This window comes from Apaloderma vittatum, unplaced genomic scaffold, assembly GCF_000703405.1.
Source record: "Apaloderma vittatum isolate BGI_N311 unplaced genomic scaffold, ASM70340v1 scaffold2685, whole genome shotgun sequence".
In the NCBI taxonomy this organism is placed as follows: domain Eukaryota; kingdom Metazoa; phylum Chordata; class Aves; order Trogoniformes; family Trogonidae; genus Apaloderma; species Apaloderma vittatum.
In genome coordinates, this window is record NW_009715279.1 from 1 (window position 1) to 23,535 (window position 23,535).

Below are 23,535 nucleotides of genomic sequence, written 5' to 3' on the forward strand. Positions count from 1 at the left end.
CACTTTCTTTAACCTCAGGGAGGCAGAAGGTTTACAAGGGAAGATAAGTAGAAAAAAATAACATTTTTCTTACAGCGTTCTTATTATCCCTGTGCTGCCAGTGTGAGAGGCACTGGGAAAAACCTAGGCGAGCTGTTTGTTATCACAAACCATAAAATTGAGGTAGAGAGATTAAAATAAACACAAGTGTCAAAATTAGAAAGAAGAATCCAAGTGTTGCCTCCTGGGAGCCTCCCTACCCCTCCATTATTATTAAAACAGGAGATACAACCACCAAAGAGGTGAAGAGAAATTACTGTATGTTTGCAAAAAACCAAACCTACCTTTGTGCCTGTGACCTGGAGACAAGGTTTCAAGGCAGCATCTGGTGTGTTTGTTCTAACTTAGGTTTTCTATTGCTTCCCAGGACCACGACCAAAAGCTCCGTAAGGTTGCCTGCTCTTTCAAATGGTTTAAAACACACGCTAAAGCAGACCTGTGTTTTCTTCCTTCAACAGGGCAAGGCGATACCAGCCCTTACACTGACGCTCCCCAAAAGCCAATGTAACACAACCGCGCTTCACAGGGCACCGGTGGATTTCAGCACAGCCTCATGTTCACTCGGAGCTTTGTACCTTCCACCGCTCCCCGTGTGGCGCACGCTCAGCCCGGAGGTTTGGCTCTGCCATGGTCTGAGGCCTGGGTGGATGCAGCACTGCTGTGTGACCTTGCCCAAGTTTTACTGAGAAAATCGCTAATGAGAAAGACAAGAAGCTGAAGTCACGGAGGCACAGGTGTTGGGACGATGGCAGTTAGCTGGTCAAAGATTCAAGAGAAAACAGAGAGAGGAAAAGCAGAAAATGTGAAGGTAGCTCAGTAATGCTGAAGATCAGGCTGTGCCACCACAGGTCAGAGACCAGCTTTCCCCAGCGTATTAGAAACATGCTGTCCAGCTAAGACTTACCAGTTTTCTTATCAGGAGTGGTAAGCATATTACAGTTTAACCTAGTAATCTGTTAGCCCTACCTATTTTGCATATTAACTGATAAATAATTACTTAAAAGCGTATGTATCCTGGTTGCAGAGTCTTAGTACATGGTAAATGATACTTGAACAAAAGCAACCCACTCACTGAATCGCATGATCTCCTGCTCACATACTTTCTCCTTGCATTAAAGTATTGGAAACAAGTGAAAATAAAATTTAAAAATTCTGTCCGTGCACAGCAGTTAGTTTTTGCTAATACTGCAAGAGCGGAACTGAAATGATAACAGCCACCCAACAGCTTGGCTACATTTAAATTATATACAATTTCAATTTTCTAAATCGTTCGTAAATACTCGGTGTACACAAATGGTGTCAGTTGCGGGAGAACTAATATAAATAAGGCAACAACATAGAATATATAACATTTTCTATCCAAAAAAAGGGAAGTGAAATTGCCATTATATTTTTCCATTTACCTTTTCTATTGGGTTTGTTATAGAGGCATTGGTCCACAGGGAACAGTGAACTTCACGCAGAAATGTTTGTCTCCTCTGTTTTTTTGTGACATTGCATTCCATCTACCTAAAGACCAGCTTCGGTCTTTCCCGTGGACCATTTATTTTTATTAGAACGGGAAAGAAATATAGAGTGTTAGATCCTGAAATTTCTATTTAAAATCCCATTATAGTTTAATGTTAAATAGCATAACAGCTTGATTTCTCCCTCTTCTCATTAAATGCTAAACAGCTGAGATAAAAATTGGAATATATTAAACACCATTTAAAACAGTGGTCAGTGCCTGCCAATAGCAAGAAATAAAAATTCTATATGTAAGTAATAATAAAAGAGATAAAAATTAAAGAGCTGCTTCTAAATGAAGGGGCCATATTCAGTTCCTGTTACCGCCAGTACTAAAAACCTATTCGAGCAGTGTTCTGGCAGGTCTGCAATGTGGTCAGAGTGCATTTGCAGAAAATATCTTTTTCTCTTACTCAGCACTTCAAAGAATTTTTAAACTTATCAGAAAACTGTACAGAACAGAATTCAAGGTGATAACCGGGGCTTGCCTAGTTGAGTTCCATTTCTTCTTTACTTCAAGACGAGTGCCGTGCCAATCACATCTGTGTGTAGCAAGAAGAAAAACAACCAATGCTTAGCTGAGTCAGCTGTGTCTGTGACTTGCCTTCAGACATCCAGGGCTTGGTTTCTTAATTATGGATGGGGAGATTAATTTGCACAGACCTCAAATGGCCAGTGACTTGGGTATCTATTTTTATGGGCACAAATACACATGTGAGTGCTAATATTAAAGCTACAGTCATACATTCACAAGCATTTCAAGAATAGCTTCTACTTAAGCTGAAGAAATGTTCTAGAAAAAAAGGTTCATTTCTCAATAAAATTCTCCGTAGAACTTAAGGCCTAACCAAAGATTTTTTTAAATCCTTTTTTGAACTACCATATCCTCTATTTTCTGCTTGTTGCAGCTGCAACACATGCATTAATCCTCCAAATATATACTACCATGCACATAAAGCCTGGGACAGAAGCAACCAGTTAGATCAGTGCAAAAATTAATTTCAATGCACTCTGTCAAGTTCCTGGTTTATTCAACCCTCTTAGCGTTCTTCCCACACTTGCACAAGCATAGAACAACACTGGAAAGGTCTCGGAATCTTTGCTACCAAATCATCAAATCTCTAGTTGTGGAAAGGGGACTAATGAAACTGTTAAAGACAATACTTAATTGATGAGTCATTAAAGTGTCTTGGGGAAGGTTTCCCCCCAAATTTCTATGAGCTTCTTCATAGAGAATTAGTGAAATAATCTTCCTTACTCTTTATTTTTTTTCTACTCTTTCGCCAGTTGTGAAAACTTTGAAAACAAACACAACAGTCCAGACAGATAATATCAGTTGTTTCAGAGCGCATGGATCTAATAGACTTATATCTACATTATACAAGAATATCATAGAACCATAGACTGGCCTAGGCTGGAAGGGACCTTAGAGATCATTTAATCCAACCTCCCTGTCATGGGCAGGGACGCCTCTCAACTAGATCAGGCAACACATGGGGACTGAACTGGGATCGAACCCACGACCTTGGTGTTATCAGCCCCACGCTCTAACCCACTGAGCTAATATCTAATAAAATACCAAGTAATACGAAAGGTATTACAAGTAATACCTTTTGTATATATCTATAAAGCAGCTATAATGTCACAAAAATAACACATAATTTATCATGCAGGAAATTAATTTAGCAACTATAAATATTAAATCTTGCTTTATTCCTTGCATATGCTTTGTTCATTAGACCACAATGGACTTACTTTAAAAAAGAAAACCCACACCAAAACAGAACCACAAATCAGAAGTAACTATAAGACGACTGACATTTTGTTGTCGTATTTAGTGTCACAGGAAGAGTTTTACTAACTGGTCATGCAGAAAAATTAATTGATAACAGTCTTGATTGACATAGGAGAACCATAGGCTGTAGAATTTTAGATATAATTCACTGATGTCGGTGGCAGATTTTGCCTTATTTAAAGCTGAAGAGAGTTCTGTGTTTACTGTATTAGCTGTTCCTTCAGCCTCGGCAGCTAGCAAAAGTTGTATTAGTCAGGGGAAGAAATGGGTGGTGGAATTAGGATCTTATTTAAAAGAATCCACAGATTTCTTTCTCTCAGCACAGGAGGATGTAAATGACAGACATAGCTCATAGCTCCAAACCTCATCCAGCCACCACCCAATCCAAGAGATTTCTTCAGAGCATTTTGTTTTGGTTTGTTTTTTGGTTTTTTTTTGTTTTGGTTTGTTTTTTTCTTAAGGTCTCGCAATTACAAGCTCTCTTGAGATTATATAGTGCCTTTCTATTCTTAGCATATTTCTCTTCTCCCCCTCTCTCTCTCTCTCACGCACACACACACACTTCCTACTCAAAACAGGACCCGGCGAAACCCTCTGCCCACATAGTTATAATTCCCAAGAGAATTTTCATATGCTTTTGTTTTGGGCAGTGACAATGTGCATATGTTTTGATTTCAGGCCCCCCCATTGGTTCTCATTCTTCAGTTTAATGAAGACAGACCAGCTACTAAAACACTTGCCAGCTTCAGCAAGCTATAACCCAGCTGCTGGAGTTCCTTTGACCTTGCAAGTCGGAGTGAGATTATTTCACATGTTGCCCATTCAAGGATATTACTGAGTAAATATTTTGATTTAGCAAATACACACATTTTCCTATTGGTGTGGGGTTTTAAAAGCACAAGGTGCTTTTATAAAGAGCGTAAGATAAAGATCAAGATTAGTAAATTAGATAACTGCTATGAAGAGAAGCAGCAAAGCTACCCTGAGTTTTAAGTCAGTAAGAAAAAGCCTAAGAACAGTGTTTTTGTAGTTAAGCCATTCCTCGTGATTAAAGTGAATAACAACTGTGCTAAAAATAGAATATCCACAGAGATACATAATAAAATTGATTCAATTCATTTTGTGTTTACTTGTACATGAACAGGTTTCTGATGAAAAATAATGCTGGATATTTTGCAAGAAGTTTCTTTAAGCCTTTCCTGTTCTTCCTAAATCCTATTGCATGCCTGAAGAACGGAAAAGAAGTCTGAGGCAGTCCCAGTCAGTCAGACGATCAGTCAGCCTTCTATCTTTAATACAGAGACGTAACAATTTTTGCTTCCAAATTTACATGAATCACAAATCCTCCCTGCCACGTGAATCCAGACACATCATAGTCTGCAGAAGAAAAAAGGTGTCCCAAGTGAAGAAGTTTGCCACAGATGCATGAATTATAATACAGTTTGGAACTGAACACCTTCTCAAGCATAGATTTCATGGATTCACATTCCAACACTGTGGTTGTAACCGGTAAGATGTTTATTTTCTTCTTCTTTTAGCTAGAGATTTTATGCACACATGCTTGATCTTTGTTGTAAACAGTTTCCTGGAGGGAAAACCAGTAGCAAACGGTCATACTAACAACTCCAGTTGGAAAATAACTTGCTGCTGTGCCTTCCTAAGAAAAATCAGCTGCATGTCAGAGGAAACAGACTGCAGTCTGCCCTCTTTACTGCCATCCAGTTTGGTTTGTTGTTCATTCTCTCTGTGTTTTAATCTTTGTTGACATTCTCTCTGTTCCAAACCACATAGCTCAAGGCAGTGCAGGCTAGTATTAGATAAAGCTTACCCAAAAGCAGCTCTGAAGCAAGAAAACCAGGTTGCATCACAAAGTCACATAGTCAGTGTCCAGAATTAGAGCAACACATGGCAAGTTTCAGGGTCTCAGTTTCACAGAAAGGTAAGGGAGATTTAACAGGAGATGCTGCCTCATCACTGCTAAACCAGACCATTAAATTTAAATATACCGAAGGAGCATGCCTGAGCACGCAGCCCAAGGGACCAAATTTGGAGTTTCTCTTGCTGGCTAGAACTACTGCTGAATCACAGTGGCAGAAACACCAGCTAGAGCCTTCTGAGCTTGAGAAGGTTAAAGCTCTTAAGGAATGCTGCTGCTGCTGTTCCTCTTGTTGCCACTGGCTCATCTAAAGGCAATCATTACACATATCTTGACATGTGAGTTGCTGGATAGTTTTCCACTGGAGGTCATCTGAGGACATAGGAATGAAGTTGAAGCTACATCAGAGAGATTTGCATCTTGCTGTTTTCAATTAAACACTTCTTTTTTCTTTTTTTCTTTTTTAATAGCTGTGAGATGGGCAGAGCTAGTTTGGCTTGATCTAGACATAACTGCATTAGAGCTGGGTGGGAGTGCAGGAGAGAACAAGTATTTGCTAACCTCTTAAAAGGCTGGCATTCTGGTTCTCTCCTATGACATTTATGACATGTACCCTTGAGGGGCACACTTCTTACCATCTTGTTAGTTTTTTCCTCCCCTCAGATAGCCATTTAGGTGCAGAAATCTACTGGTTCAAACCGTTTTAGACCAGTGTGTCCTATTAAAGACACAGGTGCATCTTCAAGTGATTACAGAGATTATCACAGCATGCCTCTGTCACATTTTCACCTGCTCGGTATATAAAACAGCTGGCAGCGAGCCCGGTTTATTATACAGTGCCTAATGATATTCTGCCAATTAACTCTCCAAGTTGTCGCGGTACTTCAGTACTGCAAAACTCTTACATTTAGTCATTTAATTTCATAGAACAATTTTATCTTAAGCACAAGTTTCTTCTGGCCATCACCAAGATGCATATTTCATTGTGAACTGTTTAATAACTTCATTATAATTCTACAGTTTTGCACACACAGGTACACAAAAACACAGAGAAGAACAGAGTAGGTGCCACCCTGATTTTGTTCTGGACGTGCAGTGGGTGTAGTGAAGTTTTATGTTCCCTGTTAATGTGAAATGAGTACTATTCCTCTCGTTCCCTCCCCATAGTACAAACTTAAACCCAGAGAAAATGTTGTAAAAAAATATTAGCAGGCTTTTTGTAACATTAAAAAGGAGAGATTGAGCAATAATGAAATAAGTATTACCAAATTAAAAAATGCTTAAAGTCTAGCATTAATTAAGCTGTCATAAGCCTGCATTTAGGCTTAATTGTCCCCACATACAAGTACCTTTCACTGTGCAAAATAGCAATCAAATGCTGTCAAGTATTTATTTTTCCATTTGCAGATTTTTAAATATGTAGGAGTCATAGCACTAAAATCATTTCATCAACTTGTTTTCCTGCTATGCAGCATCTAAGATTTAGCAACACTTGGACTGAGAGTAACAGAGATAAATAAAGATAGTAGAAATTTTGCATCAAATATTTTCATGAAAAAATACCCACCTCAGTAAAAAATAGTCTACTTCCTTTTTGTTTAAAAAAAATATTAAAAAGTATGCATAAAATTAAAGGTAGTGCTTTATATTCAAAGAGTCCTTTTCCTCCTCTCTTCCTGTGGTGGAAAAAGTGAAGGAAGAGATTTAGCCCAGCACCACAAAAATCACATTTTCCCTGACAGAAAACTCAAGTTTTCATTAGTCAGGATTAAAAAAAAATTACAAATTTAATAAAATTTTACTCTTTCAAGCATTTTCATTAAATATGCATATCTTCATGAGCTTTAAAAGTAAGAATGGTACATTGGCTGTCAACTGGGAATATTTAACACCAGCTCTTTTAGCAGTGGTATTTCTATGGATGATGATCCTTGCCCAAAATCATCATTTACATGATCTGTCCTGTTGGCTCCAGTACATTTACCAGCTTCAGTTAAGGTTCTCTCTTCAGTAATCCTTGACATGAATGAAGATTGCAGGATTAGTTCTGACATCAGCACATACAAAAAATGAGAGCACTATTCCCCTCAGCATTTTAAAGGCTAAATCCTACCCTTCATAACTGCAAATATGAAGATAAAGAACAAATACTCGTGTGCATACATATCAGCACCTGATCTATAATTGCAGAGCAAGCACCGGTTAAAAGTACCTTTCTTCCTTTTCAGGATTTGGTCCCTTTAGACAATACCTGGTTAATTCTAGCTGGGAAGCGGTGAAGGTAAGCATAAAAAAAACAGGCGGGAGGAGGGAGGTGTTTTATTTTGTGGAGATCCCAACATAAAGTGTTTTCCGGCTTTCCATTCCCTTCAGAGTTGTTTCTCATGACTCATTTAATAAAATTGTGCCTCATGGATCAGACTCCCAACATGGAAGGAAGAAGATAATTAAGAAGTGAAACATTTTATTTGCAAGATTATTTTTTGTGCTATTTAAGCACTACTCTAAATATTGTTCTTGATTTTAAAAAGTAATATTTATTACCCAGGGTGCCTTCTCTGCAACTAATACATATGCCACAAGTTATCTCTTTCTTCAGTAAACAGATCACCTCCTACCAGGACTCACTTCCTCATGTCTGTGTGAGGTGATTTCCTCCTCGTACAAGTGTAAACTGCCTACATCAAGAACACAAAACCATACCAATTTTACATATGTTTCCACATTTCGGCTTTGGCTTCCACTTTCAAGTGACAGTGAAGCCTACAGTTAAAACTGAAAACAAAGTCGTGCAGATTTCTTCCCTGTCCATACACCTTGACAATGGAGTCTTGAAAATTCCTCCTTACTTCCTAAATATGTGTACTAAAAGAAATCTAGCTGGGTGTTACAGAAATGTGGTTTGGGTACCTGGGTTTCAGCATAAACTTTTCTGTAACAGCTGTTTTCAAATTATTGCTTGTGTGAACCCACATCTCTTGGGACACACCAAAAAATTTCCACAAATAGATTATTTTTCAGGAAGAGGATTACTTTTTAAAAAAATATTACCTATTACAATAACATAACTTCTGTTTTTAAATATATCTGACAAAATAAATACCCAACCATTGTTGAGTAACGAGACAACACCTTTTCCTTGAGCTTAGTTACTCTCATAAGATCATAGAATGGCCTAGGCTGGAAGGGACCTTAGAGATCATCTAGTCCAACCTCCCTGTCATGGGCAGGGACGCCACCTCTCGACTAGATCAGGCAACACATGGGGACCGAGCGGGAATCGAACCCGCGACCTCGGTGTTGTCATTGTTGTCAGCACCGCGCTCAAACCACTTATTACAGCGTTATTTTGAGACACTTTCACACAAGTTCTGAGCAATTCCAGGGTAGAAAGAAGATTAATACAATGAAATCTGAAACTTGGCAAGATAAAACTGAATTGGAAGATTCGTCCAATATCTGCAAGAAATGACAGATAATGCTGGTAAAAATGGAAAGCAAAACGTAAAACTGAGGGGACTATGTTCTATTATGGAGACAGAAATAAGCCCATAAATATTTAAATTCTTCTGGACACTGAAGTGAAAAAGTTAGCTATAAGAAGGTATTGGTAGTGATAGTCTAGAGGATTATAACCGTAATACAAGTTTTAGTGATGGCTACTGAAGATGTCTCTTGAAAATGAAGTGCCATCAGGCCAAGACGATTGAAAACCAGGAGCTAGTAATTTTTTCCGAACAGCGAAGCTATAACAACTCCACCAACCCATACATATTTTCTGTTCTAGCATTGCTAGGTGAAGAAAGCTGAGTGCAGCTTGGTGTTTGGTAGAATAAATCTATTACCCGCTCGAAGTCATGAGACGTGTTATCCCTGAAGGCTAACAAGAAACAAAAATACTTCTGTGATACCTTTCCACACCCCAGCCATCCCAGGAGACACATAAATTATTTTAACTCCAACTTGACATGTGCCCGAAACCACAAATATTTGTCAGTTGACAATGTTCTTGCTCATTATTTCCTGATTCCTATTGGTTCTTATTTTGGGTGCAAGATCATCCTCTTCTGGCTGAAAATAAAACATGTTCTTTATCTGCAAGCGAAACAGCCTAAAGCGAAACCACGCTGATGAGTTTTCTGTACAATGCGGTGTGCTGGCTAGGCCAGGAAGTTATATAACAAGGGCTACGACATTCCATAATGAAACAGATGTCAGTCCATGTGTATGAAGGAGAAGAAATCCACGTCCCTCTGATGTGACACCCTCTGTGTGGGATTAATTGGTATTCATACTGGGGACGCTGCTTTGGTTTCCTGTTCCCTGGCAAAGGTGGTTAGTCCAGGCAATTCAAGGAAATCTGCTGCAAATCTGGAAGTACTTTGAATTCCGATAGGCTTCTCCACGCTAAATAGCAATCTCGTGGTATTGTTCCATTGGCCTTGTTCACAAGAGTAGCCCCATGGTCTTCAAGAAACTTACACACGTATATTAAAGACAGCAAAATTCAGTATTTCCATCTGGAAGTAATCCTGTCTTGGCTTGGGGTTCCTGCATGGATCACTGAAGTGACACAAAGCCCTCCTGCCGAGTCTCTTCTCTGGGAGCCAAGCAACAGTACACTCAAACTCATCCTCAAGAAAGTCCTGAGCTGCCAGACCAGAGCTGCTAAACAGGATTTTGCTCAGGCTCGACGCCTTTGTAGCATTAACCAGAACTATCCTCAAAATTAACTGGATTCTTAACCAAAAGCCTGCATACCATGGCACCCTCGGTGATGTTGTAGCACTGATACATGTAATCTTTAAGAGTTCACATCCCAGAAGGGTCCTCATACCAAAAGCATCCAAAATCCTGTAAAAACAAATGTAACAGGAATTGCAGGACCCTAAATCAAAGCATAGCCTTGCCCTTCATGCTTTTTGAAATGGGGGTCTTGGCTGAAGACAACGGCTTCACTTCTGTGAACAATAGTTGTTCTTACACACAACAGCTTCCTTAAAATCACTGTTAGCAGCTTCACCGTAAGATGCCGTTGTGCCCTGCCTTCCCGATGGGATCAGCTGGTTTCCTGAACCTCTTTTTCTTGATATAAGGAGGATCAGAGATGCAGTGAGCACACCGCACATTCCAACAACTGCATCCCTTCTTTGCCCTCACTGGGCACTCAGAAAAGCGGTTGTGTGGTGTTGTTTGTCTAGTAAATTAACTATTTACAAATACCTGTCTCTAGAACAAGCCAATTTTCATTTTCTGAAATCCCCAGAAGGCAGATGATAAATGTTCCTGAAACTCTCCAAAGCTCTATTTCTGCTGGTTTAGAAAAATTATTCTGAATTTTTGGATTTCTGATTGATGCTCTGTAGCAGTGCCTTGTCCCACATTGCCTGTTTTATAATTTGAAAATCTAATTTTCCAGGAATGCAAAGAGTACGCTGTTGTTTTTTGCATGAACCCCAGTTTGCATCACAGCACAAGACAACTTACTCACGAGGCGTTTATCAGCGTTGTATCCACGCAGCTGTCGTTCCTCAGCAAGCACCCCTCCAGCGCTCAGGGAAAAGGATAGTCAAATGGATGTGAAGGTGAACCTGTCAATTCAGGGTCACTGAGAAAAGCTTCAGAGTTTTTATAGACACTGTCACATGGCCCAGCGTGGTTGTCTAACACTAGAAAGACAGCTTCACTTTTCGAAACCTGTCTCACTAAGTTTTTCCATGGTTCCCATAACTCCATTCACCTGAAATAGCCTCCCTACAATATGCAGGAAAGCTCCACCAGCAGCACTTCTAACTCTGGAAGTGCAGAACGTTCTCTCTAAAGGAAAACACCCCCAAGCATATATTCTGCATTTACTGACAGATCCCATGGAGTTAAGTGATGTGCTTGTTCTTTAGCACCGCGCGGGATGCTCAGAATCCCAGATTCCCTGAATTATATTACAGATGTGGTGGTGCCACCCAATGACCCTTCATCTCATCCCCGTTCTGTGTCTCCTCCACAAACTCCTGTCGGCAACCTGGCAGCTAAATAACCTGTTGGGGCAGTCTACCATCAAGGTCAAACTCCCTGGTTAATAAGGCACAAATGTAAGTTGAGTGACAACATTCATAGTAATTAAACTGATAGTGCAAAGAACAGGTCACATTTCCAACTGCTTCTGGGAACTATGTCTGCTATCGGGAGACAAGGATCAGATCTCCAAGTGCAGTTTTTCATCCTGCCAATGACCATGTGGTCTTTGGAAATTTGTCATTTAATCCCTCTGTCTCTCCTCTGCTTTAGTTTCGTCATCTGTGAAACTAAGAAGGCATGGCTATTAAGTGCCTTCATTTCTGATCTGGAACTTTCTTACATCCCTAAAGCTTTTAAAAGGTATCTGCAGGATTAAAATAGAAAAAAAAAGCACAATAAAAACCACCAAACAAACAAACAAACAACTTTGTTTGCAACATACTTGCTGACTGACTGGGTCAACGGGTAACTTCTGATTTCTTTCTGCACCAACACAAACCTTTTTAAATGAGTTTCACAAAATTAACACATGCACCCCCTTGGCCCCCTCCTCCCTTTCCTGGAAATCAAAAGCAATGAACACTCAAGGCAAACTCCCTGAAAATTTTCTGGAGTTTTCTAAAAGTCCTACATGCTTCTAACACCCCATGCGACACACAACCACCACCTCTGGGCACAACTCTGCTGTGCAAACCACGTCTCGTTGGGAGGACACAGGCCAGAACTCCCATGGACCGGCACTGCGACCACAACTGACCAACGAGTCAAGGTCATCAGCTGATAATGCTGGGTTTCATTTCCCTTTTTTCCCTTTTAGAAACAACAAAGAATCTTCATGCTTTCTTTTGAACCACTTTTTCCACAACAAAGGCCTCCAAAACTTTTATCCTCAGTTTTCTTTGCCATTTCAGCTACAAGAGACAAAGAACTTAATCAATGAGTTAACTCACCAGTGTGAGCTCTAATTTCCAGATGCAGTTATACTCCTCTAACCATCTTTGGTCTCTCACCTTAAACGCAAAAATGGTTTTGGTTAAGGCTGAGACAAGGAACAGTCTTTTTTTTATTTTTTTTTGTTCCACATTTGCACATCTGGTCTAGTGGGGTATAAGCCCGTGGTTAGGATTCTTAGACAGCGAAGTAATACACATTGACAACATGCTGACATGACGTAGGTTGTTGCAAACTAGACTCCTTTGACATAAATTCTCAGCCCTTTCCTACCGGCCAGCTTCCAGTTTTGTCCTGCTCAAGAGTATTTCTGCGTGTTTCCTCCATGACCGTGACAAGAGAACACCAATCCAGAGAGCACGAGAGAGCAGCTTAACAACTTACTTTGGGTCTCCCTATTCCGTACCGAAGTTATGGGTAGCCGATTCCTCTAAGCCTTATAGTTAAGAAAGGAAGAATCTCATTAAATGTTAAAATTAAAGATGCTTTAGAAAAGAAAATGCTAATTGTGAACCAGCTGGGGTTTTCTCTTTTGGAAGCTGAGACACAGCACAGCATTCTTCAGCAAGATGATGCAATGGTCTCTCACAGACTGTCAGCGCCCAGAGGAAAAAAGGCTGGCACTGTTCTCTAAATGTGTTTACTTCCCTGCAGGCATTGTTTCCTTGCTTGTGTCAAATAGTTTATTGAGCACAGCTAATCAATGTTTCCGCTGACAAGAAAATTGGAACAGTTTATATAGGAAGCCAGTGTTGAAGGGCAAATTTCCCAGTTAGCGCAGCTTAGAACTGTGGGCCTCATCCACACAAGTATCCTTGCTAAGAAATGAAAACTTGAGAAGACAGTGAATTCAATAAAAAGTTACAGCTTTCTTGGGCTAATGCGATACCTCTGCTGCTGCCCCCCTTAGCAACTTCATCTGTACCCTCCTTTGGTGGTGGTCTGCTCAATGCAACGGGGATTTTCAACACCCGTTTTCCATTTCTGGGACAAAGCTTTCTACCTCAGATCCACTCCTGCATCCTGTCACTGCAGCTGCCTCCCATCTACTTACAGACTTAGGCCTTGTTGGTTAGCCTGATTCCACTGACAAAATAATTTCAAGTCATTTCCACATGACATTTGCTCCCCAGACCATCTTCCAGCCATCTGGTCCATCTGCTGCTTTGAAGACTGCCTTTGTTTCTTTCACCTCAATCTTGGGCATAATTTTTTTTTCCTTTGGGAAAGGGTCCCGTGTGGGACTTTGACTCTACATAAATGACAGAATTAACATCCAGTGAGTGACATTCCCTTTTACTGGGGAAATGTATTCTAGACAAAAAAAGAAATTAATCCCATTCTAAATGTGACCTTCCTCACGCTGACTTGTCACCACCAGCAGAGCTTACCTGAACCAGTTCAAGACAGCAGATCGTGTGTCACTTGAGCAGACAACTACTGTGAATTCTCCTTCATTGTCTCTTGCTAGTGCAGCTGTATCTACTAGATCCTTCAGAAGAACAGCTCTTACCTGCACCAAAGCCTGTTTACATGCTTTCAAGTGTTGACTCTTTCTCAGAGAACCTCTATTTCATGGTTCCCCATGGACGACTTCCTAAGCAAGAAGCATTTCTGCCTACTGGAGACTGAGCATCCCTTTGGAAAACACATGAGGAAACGGTTCTGCACATTTTAGTCTGCTCCAGTTAAAACAGGAGGAGCTACCACAACACAAACAAGTCTCCCTACAGACCGATGTTTAGGACCTGGGGGCTTAGACACCATCATGTTGCTCTTTCAGGTGTTTTGTCCGTTGGATCAGGCTGATTTCTTTAGCGCAGTCTGAGAAATGCGGGGCTCTCACAAGCCCATGGTGGCTTTTTTTGTAAAACACAGGAGCTGTCCAAGAGAGGCCTCGGTAAAACCATCGATCTCCGTATCATGGAGCTGCCGGTGGTTTATCAAAAAGCAAAGGAGCAAGTCTTCAAGATATGGACAACGCTTCAGCCACTGGTGAGTACTTAGAAAGTTACACAAGTTTTACCCTTAGTTTACGAATATTATTATTCTGAGTGGAGCTTAAGAAAAGATCTCCAGAAGAGTATTGCACAATATGGGCATCAGACAATTCTGGAACGTGACTAGTGATACTGCGAAAAAGGTTGCAAACTGGAATTTGGAGCACACAGGAATCAGCAGCTGCTTTAACCCTGTGCCCTTTCAACAGCATTACTGCATGCTGCACAAAGGGAAAACAAATAATTGACCATAAACTGCAAAAAAGGTACCACAGCTCTGCAGTCCTGAGCTGACTAGACACGACAAAAACAAACTAATGCACAATTTTGTTCTTATTTATCACCTCTTATGGAAGTTTTCTTTAAGCATAAGCTACAGCAAGACTCCCTACCTTGAAGCTAGTATTTCACGTAACGCTATTGCATTACATGTTTTTTTTTAAAAAAAAACAGGTCTCATTTTTAATTTCCTGTTATTCACACTGGTGGGAAAAAACAGCTTACTGTTCACGTTGGGCTGGCTTCCTCTGCCAAAGCACTCATCATCCTTGAGCAGTGTGGGAAGAACAAAGGCTACCAAGAGATGGATGCTTGTGGTTTTCACCCAGAAGGTGGCTGTTGCATGCTAGATGGCCCGGAAAAGATTGAATCTACAATTAATATGAAGACTCTCTGGAAAAACATCTCAGTGGAGGGGATTGATATAATCTTTTCCAGAGATGCGGGAAGGTAAACATTGCATATCGGGGTTTCACAGTAAAAGCACAAGTAACTCAAACAGCTCATTTAACCCTGAAGAATCTCTGCAATCACTTTTCCTCCAATAAAAGTCACTTTGAAGCAGCATCTTCAGAGGAGCACAAATAACAAATTGGGGTAAATTTAAATTTTATGGAAAGCAGCCAGTAGATACTTTTCCATGGATTTGTAAATTCCAAAAGAAACAAGTCTCAACATGGCACACCCTGTGATTAACAACCCCAGTAAACCTGAGCTATTAAGAGTCTGAAAGCAATACTGACTTGTAGCAGATTTTATCTGTCTTTCCCAACTGGGAGGGATACAAAATGTAAATACATACACTGAAGTAAAGAGCAATTACAGGTACCTTTAGAACGATGTCTGTGAACTCCTTATGTTTCAGTAGTACTGAAGCAATTTTCTCTTATGCTAATCTTCATTTAAAAGGACAACAAAGGATATAAATGATCTAAATTTAAAAAAATTAAAATCCACTAATCTTGGTCTTAATTTCAGGATTTGCACCTCCAGAAGGTGAGACTGTATGACTTTAAAAAAAAAAATAACTTGTAGTTCCAGTGGGCTGAGTTACCTTTCCCATCTCACATGGCTTATAGAAGCCTCAAAAAGAATGTATGTCTGTGAATTTTTATTTAATGTTCCTGCTGGGTGGGTGTCTGAGAAACCAAACCATCAGATAAGGAACATTTGTTTCTCAAACTTGGTTTATTTCAGCATTTCCTTTATCCGCTAAGCAAATATATTTCTAGTAATTTCATCAACTAGATCTGGTTTGGCTACTTAAAAAGCATTTAAATCTCATCAAAGTTTACTGTTCCCTAATGCACATTTCTCGGTTTGTTTTGTTTCGAATGCTGCAGGTATATCTGTGATTACACGTACTACACTTCTCTGTATTATGGCAGTGAAAGAGCAGCTTTCATCCATGTGCCTCCATTATCCGAATCGGTATCAGCAGACTTTCTAGGAAAAGCTCTACAGACAATTATCCTGGAAATGTTAAAACAGTGTGGGATAGAAAGAGAGTAAGATGGATCATGCAAGAAAAAACTGAGGATTTCTTGCAACGCAATTCCTTACCTTTTAAATGAAGCAAATCTAAAGATTATTTAAGATCCCTACACAAAGGATTTTATAGTCCATGTTATTTTCTGTGAAATTCCCTTACAGAAACCAAACAACCGACTGCAGTCTGTATTGCTAAGAGTGATAAGGTGTGAAACTGGACTTAAAACCTTTGGATGCATGTTTATAGTTCCAATGGTTGGAAAGACATTCATGAAGACTTGCTGACACAAGACAGATGCTTGCAGCCACAAGGACACTCAGCAGTGGGGGCATCTAACGGAGGTTTCCTCTCAGCGCATCTGAGCCCAGAGTGATAGTTCTGCCATACAGAGTGCTCACACGAAAATCAGAAATGTGAGAGAAAACAAAAAGCACATTACGTCAAGTGTTACAATTCTCTCTCCGTGACCTACCGTAAACACTGGTTTCCATGTCAGAAACGGGCTACGAACCCAGGGTGACTTCAAAGAAAGCAAAGAAAAAGCTGGAATTCAGTAGGAACCATAATTCTATTAGCGAATCAGGTTTTGACCACCTGAAGAGACTACTTACCCCTGATGCTCAGTGCCTGTCCCAGAGGAAACCCCCACAGTCCTTCCACAGAGCACAGCGCAAAGAGAACAGTCTTTCAGCAGAACAGGTCACGGCTCGCAGGGACTTAAAAAGTTAACGTGTCCCAAGAAAGGCCATCGCTGGAGCGCTGTGCTGGGGAAAGTGTTACGCTATGGCACATAACGTCACTTACAAAGTGGGAACCAAACGAGATCCCAAATTGTAAAACTCTGAATCAGACAGTGACAAAACATTTTGGTGCTTCCCCGCTGCCAAGCCAGGCTTCTGCCCCTCTCAAAGCCGGCTCCGTGCAGAAGGGCCGCACCACCACCGCTGCGTATGGCAGAGGTTTACAGCACTTCCCCTTCAACACATGCTCTCCTTGATAATCTTTCTAGTACCGTGACAGACATGGAGGAGATAAAATTAGCAGGTATTTTTCAAAAACAGTCACTGGAACAGGAGAGCAGCAGCTTAATCTGGACACCTGGGATTTCTTCAGGGACACAGGAGCCCATTCTTCAAGCATCACATCAGTAAAAACAACAACAGACAAACCCGACGGCGCAGACAGCTGATGAAGCTTTGGGCCACCATCGTGCCTTATTTCAGTCAACATTTTGATAACAACAGTCAGAGGAACTGGAAACGCTGAGGTAATTCTAGATTTTTGCCACTGTCTTTGCGATGACTCTTACGAGTAACTGATAACCACAGGCTGGAGGGCTGAATGCCTCACCTCGGCATTGCTGCAAGGGTAAATAAAGGCTTTTCTCAAAATAAGTAAGTAAATAAACAAACCAGCCTCCTTACCTCATTTCAAAAGAACTACCTACTGCAAAACAGGACTCAAACTCCCATCACGAAAGGGTCCAAAAGCTCGGTGTTACTGGATGAAAACACTTTTCAATTTCAACACAACGTAACAGCAATGGCAGCCTCTCCTAAGAGTTGTCCAGAGTAGGTCAATCAAATGCAGGCCAAAAGGGCAGGAAAAAACCCCAGAGATTTACTCTGAGTTTTCTAACCTGTACCTGCTTCGCATAAGGAGCAACAAATTCAGAAACAGGCAAATGCATACAGAATTCTTTTATTTAACTTAAATCATGTAGTACTGAAACTACTAGAAAAAAGCAGAGTAAGAGAAACTAAAGGAGCCTTAGCTTCAGCCATTCAAAATAGACAAAGTTTCTTCTTTTCATAATGTAAAGAATCCCGAGTATATCGCAATAACAGGAATAAATTCTTACAACAGAATATACAAAAACATTTTGAAATTTTTTTAATCTACTGATTCATTTTAATATAAACACAGGAATTTCTTTAGGAATAATTTATACACAGCAAGTCTTTTTATGTAATAAATTGGCCATGTTGTTTAATTTTCTCTTAAAAAAATTTAAACAAGAAAAATCGGAAAATGTTGTATTTGCAACTGCATCCATTCCTTAGCACTTTCTAGTTTTGTTTTTGTCCCAGAGGTAGACAAAACTCTGGCCAATCCTTTCATCTCAAACCTCACTGGTTCAGAAAACAGAAGAGCTGATTTTTAAGCAGTATCTAAATCAACAGAACCCCCCAGCAATGTGGGTAGCCCACTTTGGGGGGTGCCAGGGGGAAGGGATCATCGATATTCTTAAATAAAAATAAATAGGGACCCTGCCTTGCTCATTCCAACAAAGCTTCGAACGCTGCTCAACATCTTTAGAGGCTGCACACAAACTTTTAAAGTGATCAGAAATCTGCCAATAGTTCTTCAACGGTAATTACGGAAACCGTCTTTCCCTCCTCCTCTGACGCAGTCACGTCCTTCAAACCATGTGGTCGCTGCAAAGCAGGTGCTGAAGCACCGGTGAGACTGGGTAGCAGCAAAACCCGTTCTGTTTCCCCGACCAGTGAGGTTCTTGTAATCCGTTAACTGCCCTAGACAGTAAAAGCGAAATGACCAGTTTAGATGATCCCACCCCAAACCAGAGGGCTCTGGAAGACCAGGATACTGAAGATACAGAACATTTCCCCAACTCCTTTATTCATTCGTTCTATACTGGGACACAAAGCTTGGGCGGGTAGGGGAGAGAGGGACACGCCGTGGATTGGACAAGTTAGCGATCCTTTTTGGCATATTGTAAAGCTAGCTAGTAAACTGGTACCACCAAAAAACACCCCAACTGAGCTCATACAGACACACCCACACGCAGACACAGAAAAGTGCCCTTAAATTATATTTTAGGCATTTATAAACTACAAACATCTTATAAAATTATTCTATGTACTTACAAAACGCAATGAAACATTTAATTAGTTCTTGTAAACCAGATCTTCGTCAACTGACTACCCGTAATCTACTGGACTTAAAAGTCCTATTGAAAATGCTAATGGTTACTAATCAACGGAACGCATACCAAAAAAAGGATGAGCACGCACGCATACGCACACACACAAACTAGTGATAGTCTGAAGGTACTTGCAAAACAGACCAACCCTAAGTTGAGACTGATTCGTACAGACCAGTGGCAACAACTGCTAAACTCCTGGTGATGAATTTACCACTCCAGCTGGAAAGTCCAGAGGTTTATTTACAAGTACCAACGATTAGAATTGTGATACCCGAGCTCCAAAGCTGTCCCACTTACTAAGCTCAGGAAACGACCTCAAACTTCTGCCAAGCCCTGTGTCTTCGTAAATACCCATTTCCACGTCCTTTGTTTTCGTACGTCTCCACACAAACGCTTCTCAATTCCGATCTGCCTGGCTGCGCTCAATGTCAGAGCCCGTTCGTCATCTCTGAGCAACCAGTTTCTGAACTGAGGCATCCTTCAAAGCCCTCCTGCCTATTTATAGTTCTGTATCTTCAGCACCCCTGGCCACTCATGTTTCTACACATCATTCTTAAATTCTTGTCTGCACAACTACTCGTGGGTTAAGTTGCAATATCTGGCTTTTATCACTGGTTAGTCGGGAGCGGATCCCTCGCACCTTCCTCCACCGTTGTTCAGCCCAGTGATTTAATACATGGTTGACAAACAAAATAAGAATAACAGAAAACAAGGGTTACTTGTACTAATGGAATGAAAAGGGTTTAAATATATATATCTATAATATAGATATACATATGCATATATATATGTATATATAGATATATACATATGGAGTTATACCAACAATAGGAGTGTTGTTCACTTCGACTCGGATTGTACCGGACACCCCTGAGCAGTTCCCAGAGGACCCAACAGAGGTTCTCTCCGGTGACCAGGTGTCCTGGGCAAACTGGGCTTTTTTGTCCTTTGTTTTTAAAGACCGAGAGGAGCATCAGTGTGAACATGCCTAGAATCATACATCACTTTAGAACCAGCTTTCAAGACCAGAGGCATCACGCCGAGGAAGACTCAGTGCACACAGGCTGGCCTCAACGCTTTCCACCACGCTTGGCTTCTGCGTCTAGTTTACCACTCTCCCAAAAGAGCATCTAATTTAGCATCATGTGAGCTGATGCTTTTGTGTTTACGTAGAAGCCACATTCCTTGGCCAACAAGCCACCTCCCGTGCCACCAGGCAGCGTTTAAACATGAGTCGGGTGAGAAGAACGGCCGAGCATTAAAATCAAAGCAGCCTGCTCCCCGCAGGGACACCGATTTGTTATCCTACCGCGTTAAAACGTCTTGGTATCATTTGTCAAAATGCTGGTTCTCAGGGCTGGGTGGGCTTTCATTTTTAATTTATAAACAAACTGGATTACTTTAACTTTATTCAAACATAGCTGAAGTTCTAAATAAATTTTCCATACCAGACAAGCCAGTGGTCTCAGGGAAGAACAACATTACAAACCATATTATGACTCTATCAAGCCAACATTAATTCTCAGTTGTTCACATGCACAAACAACTTGATTTACTGTCCAAGGAAAGTCTGCATGAAAAACCCATGTGAATAAAGCTATTCAAAAACACACAAAACACAACAACAACATAAGCTATGGAAACAAACAGAACAAAAAAGGAATTAAGCTTGAATTGCAAACACAGAACGCAATGGTATCATGAAGGTGGTTTGGTCCAGGAGAGCTGACTGTCATCACGCGTGTGTACGTGATGTCACGTGACTGTCTTCTACCGAAGTGCTTTTTGAAATGTTGATCGTGATGGGTGCTACGTCGTTAGTGTTTCTTCCTAATGCATTTTAAAACCACCTACATACAATTAAAAAAACCCAGTAACTTGGACAGTTTTAACAAAACCCTCCTAGCCAGCTGAAAGATCTGAGGATCTCCAGTTGTGGTAATCAATATGTGCAAGAGAGGGGAACAGCCACTGCCCCAAAAGGTCACTGGAACCTAATAAAAAAAGTGGAAAACCAAAACAGCCTAGTACAAACTTTATAAATTTTGCTGGTTTCTCAGGGCTAGGAGAGAAACACTCCCTCCAAAAACAAACTCTCTGGTACATAACCACAGCGCTGTGTACTCAAGAGGCCGTGTACAACTCCAAGTAGCCAAGCACCACATTATTCAGATACCACAACCAACACCTGCACGAACAGCTGCCAGAGCTGGAAAAAGAGAAACATTATACATCAAGTTGATGGCAAGCTCGTGTTAGTCCTGTGTGCTTGTAAACCCGTTACACGCTGTCAAAGGGCAGTTAAAATTTGATGGCTGGTCCATCAGAATCCACAGTTATGAAGCATATAAACGGAGGACAAAAAGGGAACTGAATTTTTACTGGCACATTAGAAGAAATCAAATTGATGTTAGTTTTCAGGAAAAAAAAAAATCTCCCCCCCTCAAAAAAAATCAGTGCTCTCATCAAACAGAAGCAGCAAAGATCCAAAGCTGTAAACTGAACGGAGCAGTAGCATCAGGCAGCCTGCGGCAGGCTTTTTCGCCATTTTTTTGGTCAAGAAAGCGATGCTGTTGCTGTAGGAGCCAATTTGTTTTTAGGTGCTGACTGAGCCAAATGTCTTTCTGGTGCTTGTGGCATCTGAGGGAAAACTGGCAGAAATGATTTAGCCGACTCTACAGGACAAACAGAGAGAGCATTCTCTTTAGTTCACCTGGACCGTCAAAGATGGTGAACATTTAACTTCTGTAACAGATCTCATCAAATTCTCGTAATTTGAAGTCCTCGTAGCAGCTACATCTCGGTTCCTCTAAGCACACGGCTTTCTGTTGCCAACCTGAGGACCACCATGACACGTTAAAAAGCCTTTGTGCCTCCCTAAAGAACGGTCACCCTAAGCCAGACAACTCTTGGATTTCTCGTCACAATCATAAATCTGAACGACAAAATTAGAGGAATTGCTTGGAATTGAGGCAAGTATTCTGAAGTGACCCTTTGTGACGGGCAGCGACTGTTCCCCTCCAGAACCGAGAGCATGTGGTATATGGAGTGAGAGGTTACCAGTATCAACGGCATTTATTGGCTGCTGAGAAATGTGAGATGTATTTTTTTATATATACACACATATAAAAAAATAAGAGTGAGGTAGATAAATGTTTGAAAAAAAAAAAATCAAAACCTGTCCCCCTGTCATACTCAAAAACCCTTATCTCAGTATTAAATTTATTATGGGGCATCTCTACAGTGATTTAAACTGATATCACAAAAATAAATAAAAAAATCCTACATAGAATACCTTCTTAATTAACTTTTTTGTCTTTTTCATTTTTAAAAGGGAAAAATAACTATGGGACAGAGGCAAGAGAAGATAATGGGACCTAAACTAGACAAGCAAAAAGCACTACAAACTTTTTAAAAATCTCCAGTCAAAACTAGCAATCAGTATATTTTAATTCTTTTGTTCTTACTCAAAAGATTTAAACGTTTCCATCCCAGAACCACCTCTTCACTGCCATCGTTTGGTTGGATCAGTGCTAAACAAAGGCTGAGACGCTGTAACTACCGTAAGATGAGCAACTGCTGTGTGACTCCTCGGTTGGAGACTTTCTGCCGGTGCCCTCCTTCCCCTTTCACCAAGGCTTCTGCAACTGAACAAACAAGTTCCCTCGTTCTCTTTTGTTCTGAGGTTTGGTCTCCGCTCTAAGCGACAAGCTCGTACTTGTCCGGGTTTCCGTAGCTGCCAACACCTGACTGTTCGCTAGCCCAGACCCTGGCCCCAGCGATGCGCTTTCCCCCCGGCCCCATGGAAATGGCATGGCGGGGTTGTTTTGGTTTTGTTGTTTTCTTGTCGTCTTTTTAATTTTTAACGGGAGGTGCGAAGTGCAGCCCCCGGGCGCCCTCTCTGAGGGCTTCCTTGTCAGGAAAGCGAAGAGCTGGGGTTTGCTGGGGCCTGGAGTTCCCCCTATGAACACCCGGCCTCGCCAGCTCAAACCAGTATAGCTCTCCTTCACAGGGTGGAAGGGCTAAAAGAGTCTTTTTCAAAAAAGCCTGGTGTCTGCTGTTGTACCTGACAAATAAAATAACCCAAACCATAGGGGTGTGGGGGTGTGTGTGGGGATGGGTGGGTGGATGTGTGCCACAACCAAAACAAGCGGGGAGGGGAGGAGGGGTAGGACCCTTGAACAACAATGAATATAAACACTGAACAAGAATGTACTAAATATTTAACCTTTTTTTTTTTTTCTCTTTTCTCTGACCTGAGTTTGTATCATGCCTTGCACTGTAAGAGACTCGCGTGCTGTCTGGGCAGAGGGTAGTGGGAAGGAAGGAAAACCGGGGTTCAAAAACACCACAGCACTGCCAGAGTGTTCCCGTGCGGGGTGTCCCTTCTCTCTCCGTGTCCCCCTCCAAAAGCCCTGCCACCCGCACAGCCAAGATGTTGTAAAACAACTAATGGAAAAAAAAAAAAAGAGAGAAAAAAAAAAGAAAAAAAAAAGGAGGAAACATATTTATAAAAAGGCATTAAACAGTTCATGGCAAATCATACGAAAGGTATCAGTTACTGGGAAGGAGGAAGTAAAAGTTACACACTATAGTACAAAGCATAAGAAAATTTGTTGAAGTGGGAGGGAAGGG

At 40.9% G+C, this 23,535-nt stretch overlaps 1 protein-coding gene across 1 annotated transcript; it reads left to right on the plus strand.

Annotated features, from left to right (window-relative positions):
- Positions 1 to 4,815: 4,815 nt before the first annotated feature.
- On the plus strand, positions 4,816 to 15,973 carry LOC104273656 (pyroglutamyl-peptidase 1-like protein). Its single transcript, XM_009869053.1, has 5 exons — positions 4,816 to 4,849; positions 7,445 to 7,497; positions 14,061 to 14,177; positions 14,682 to 14,911; positions 15,805 to 15,973. Exons 1-5 carry the CDS (start codon positions 4,816 to 4,818, stop codon positions 15,971 to 15,973), a joined length of 603 nt encoding a protein of 200 aa, XP_009867355.1.
- Positions 15,974 to 23,535: the final 7,562 nt, after the last annotated feature.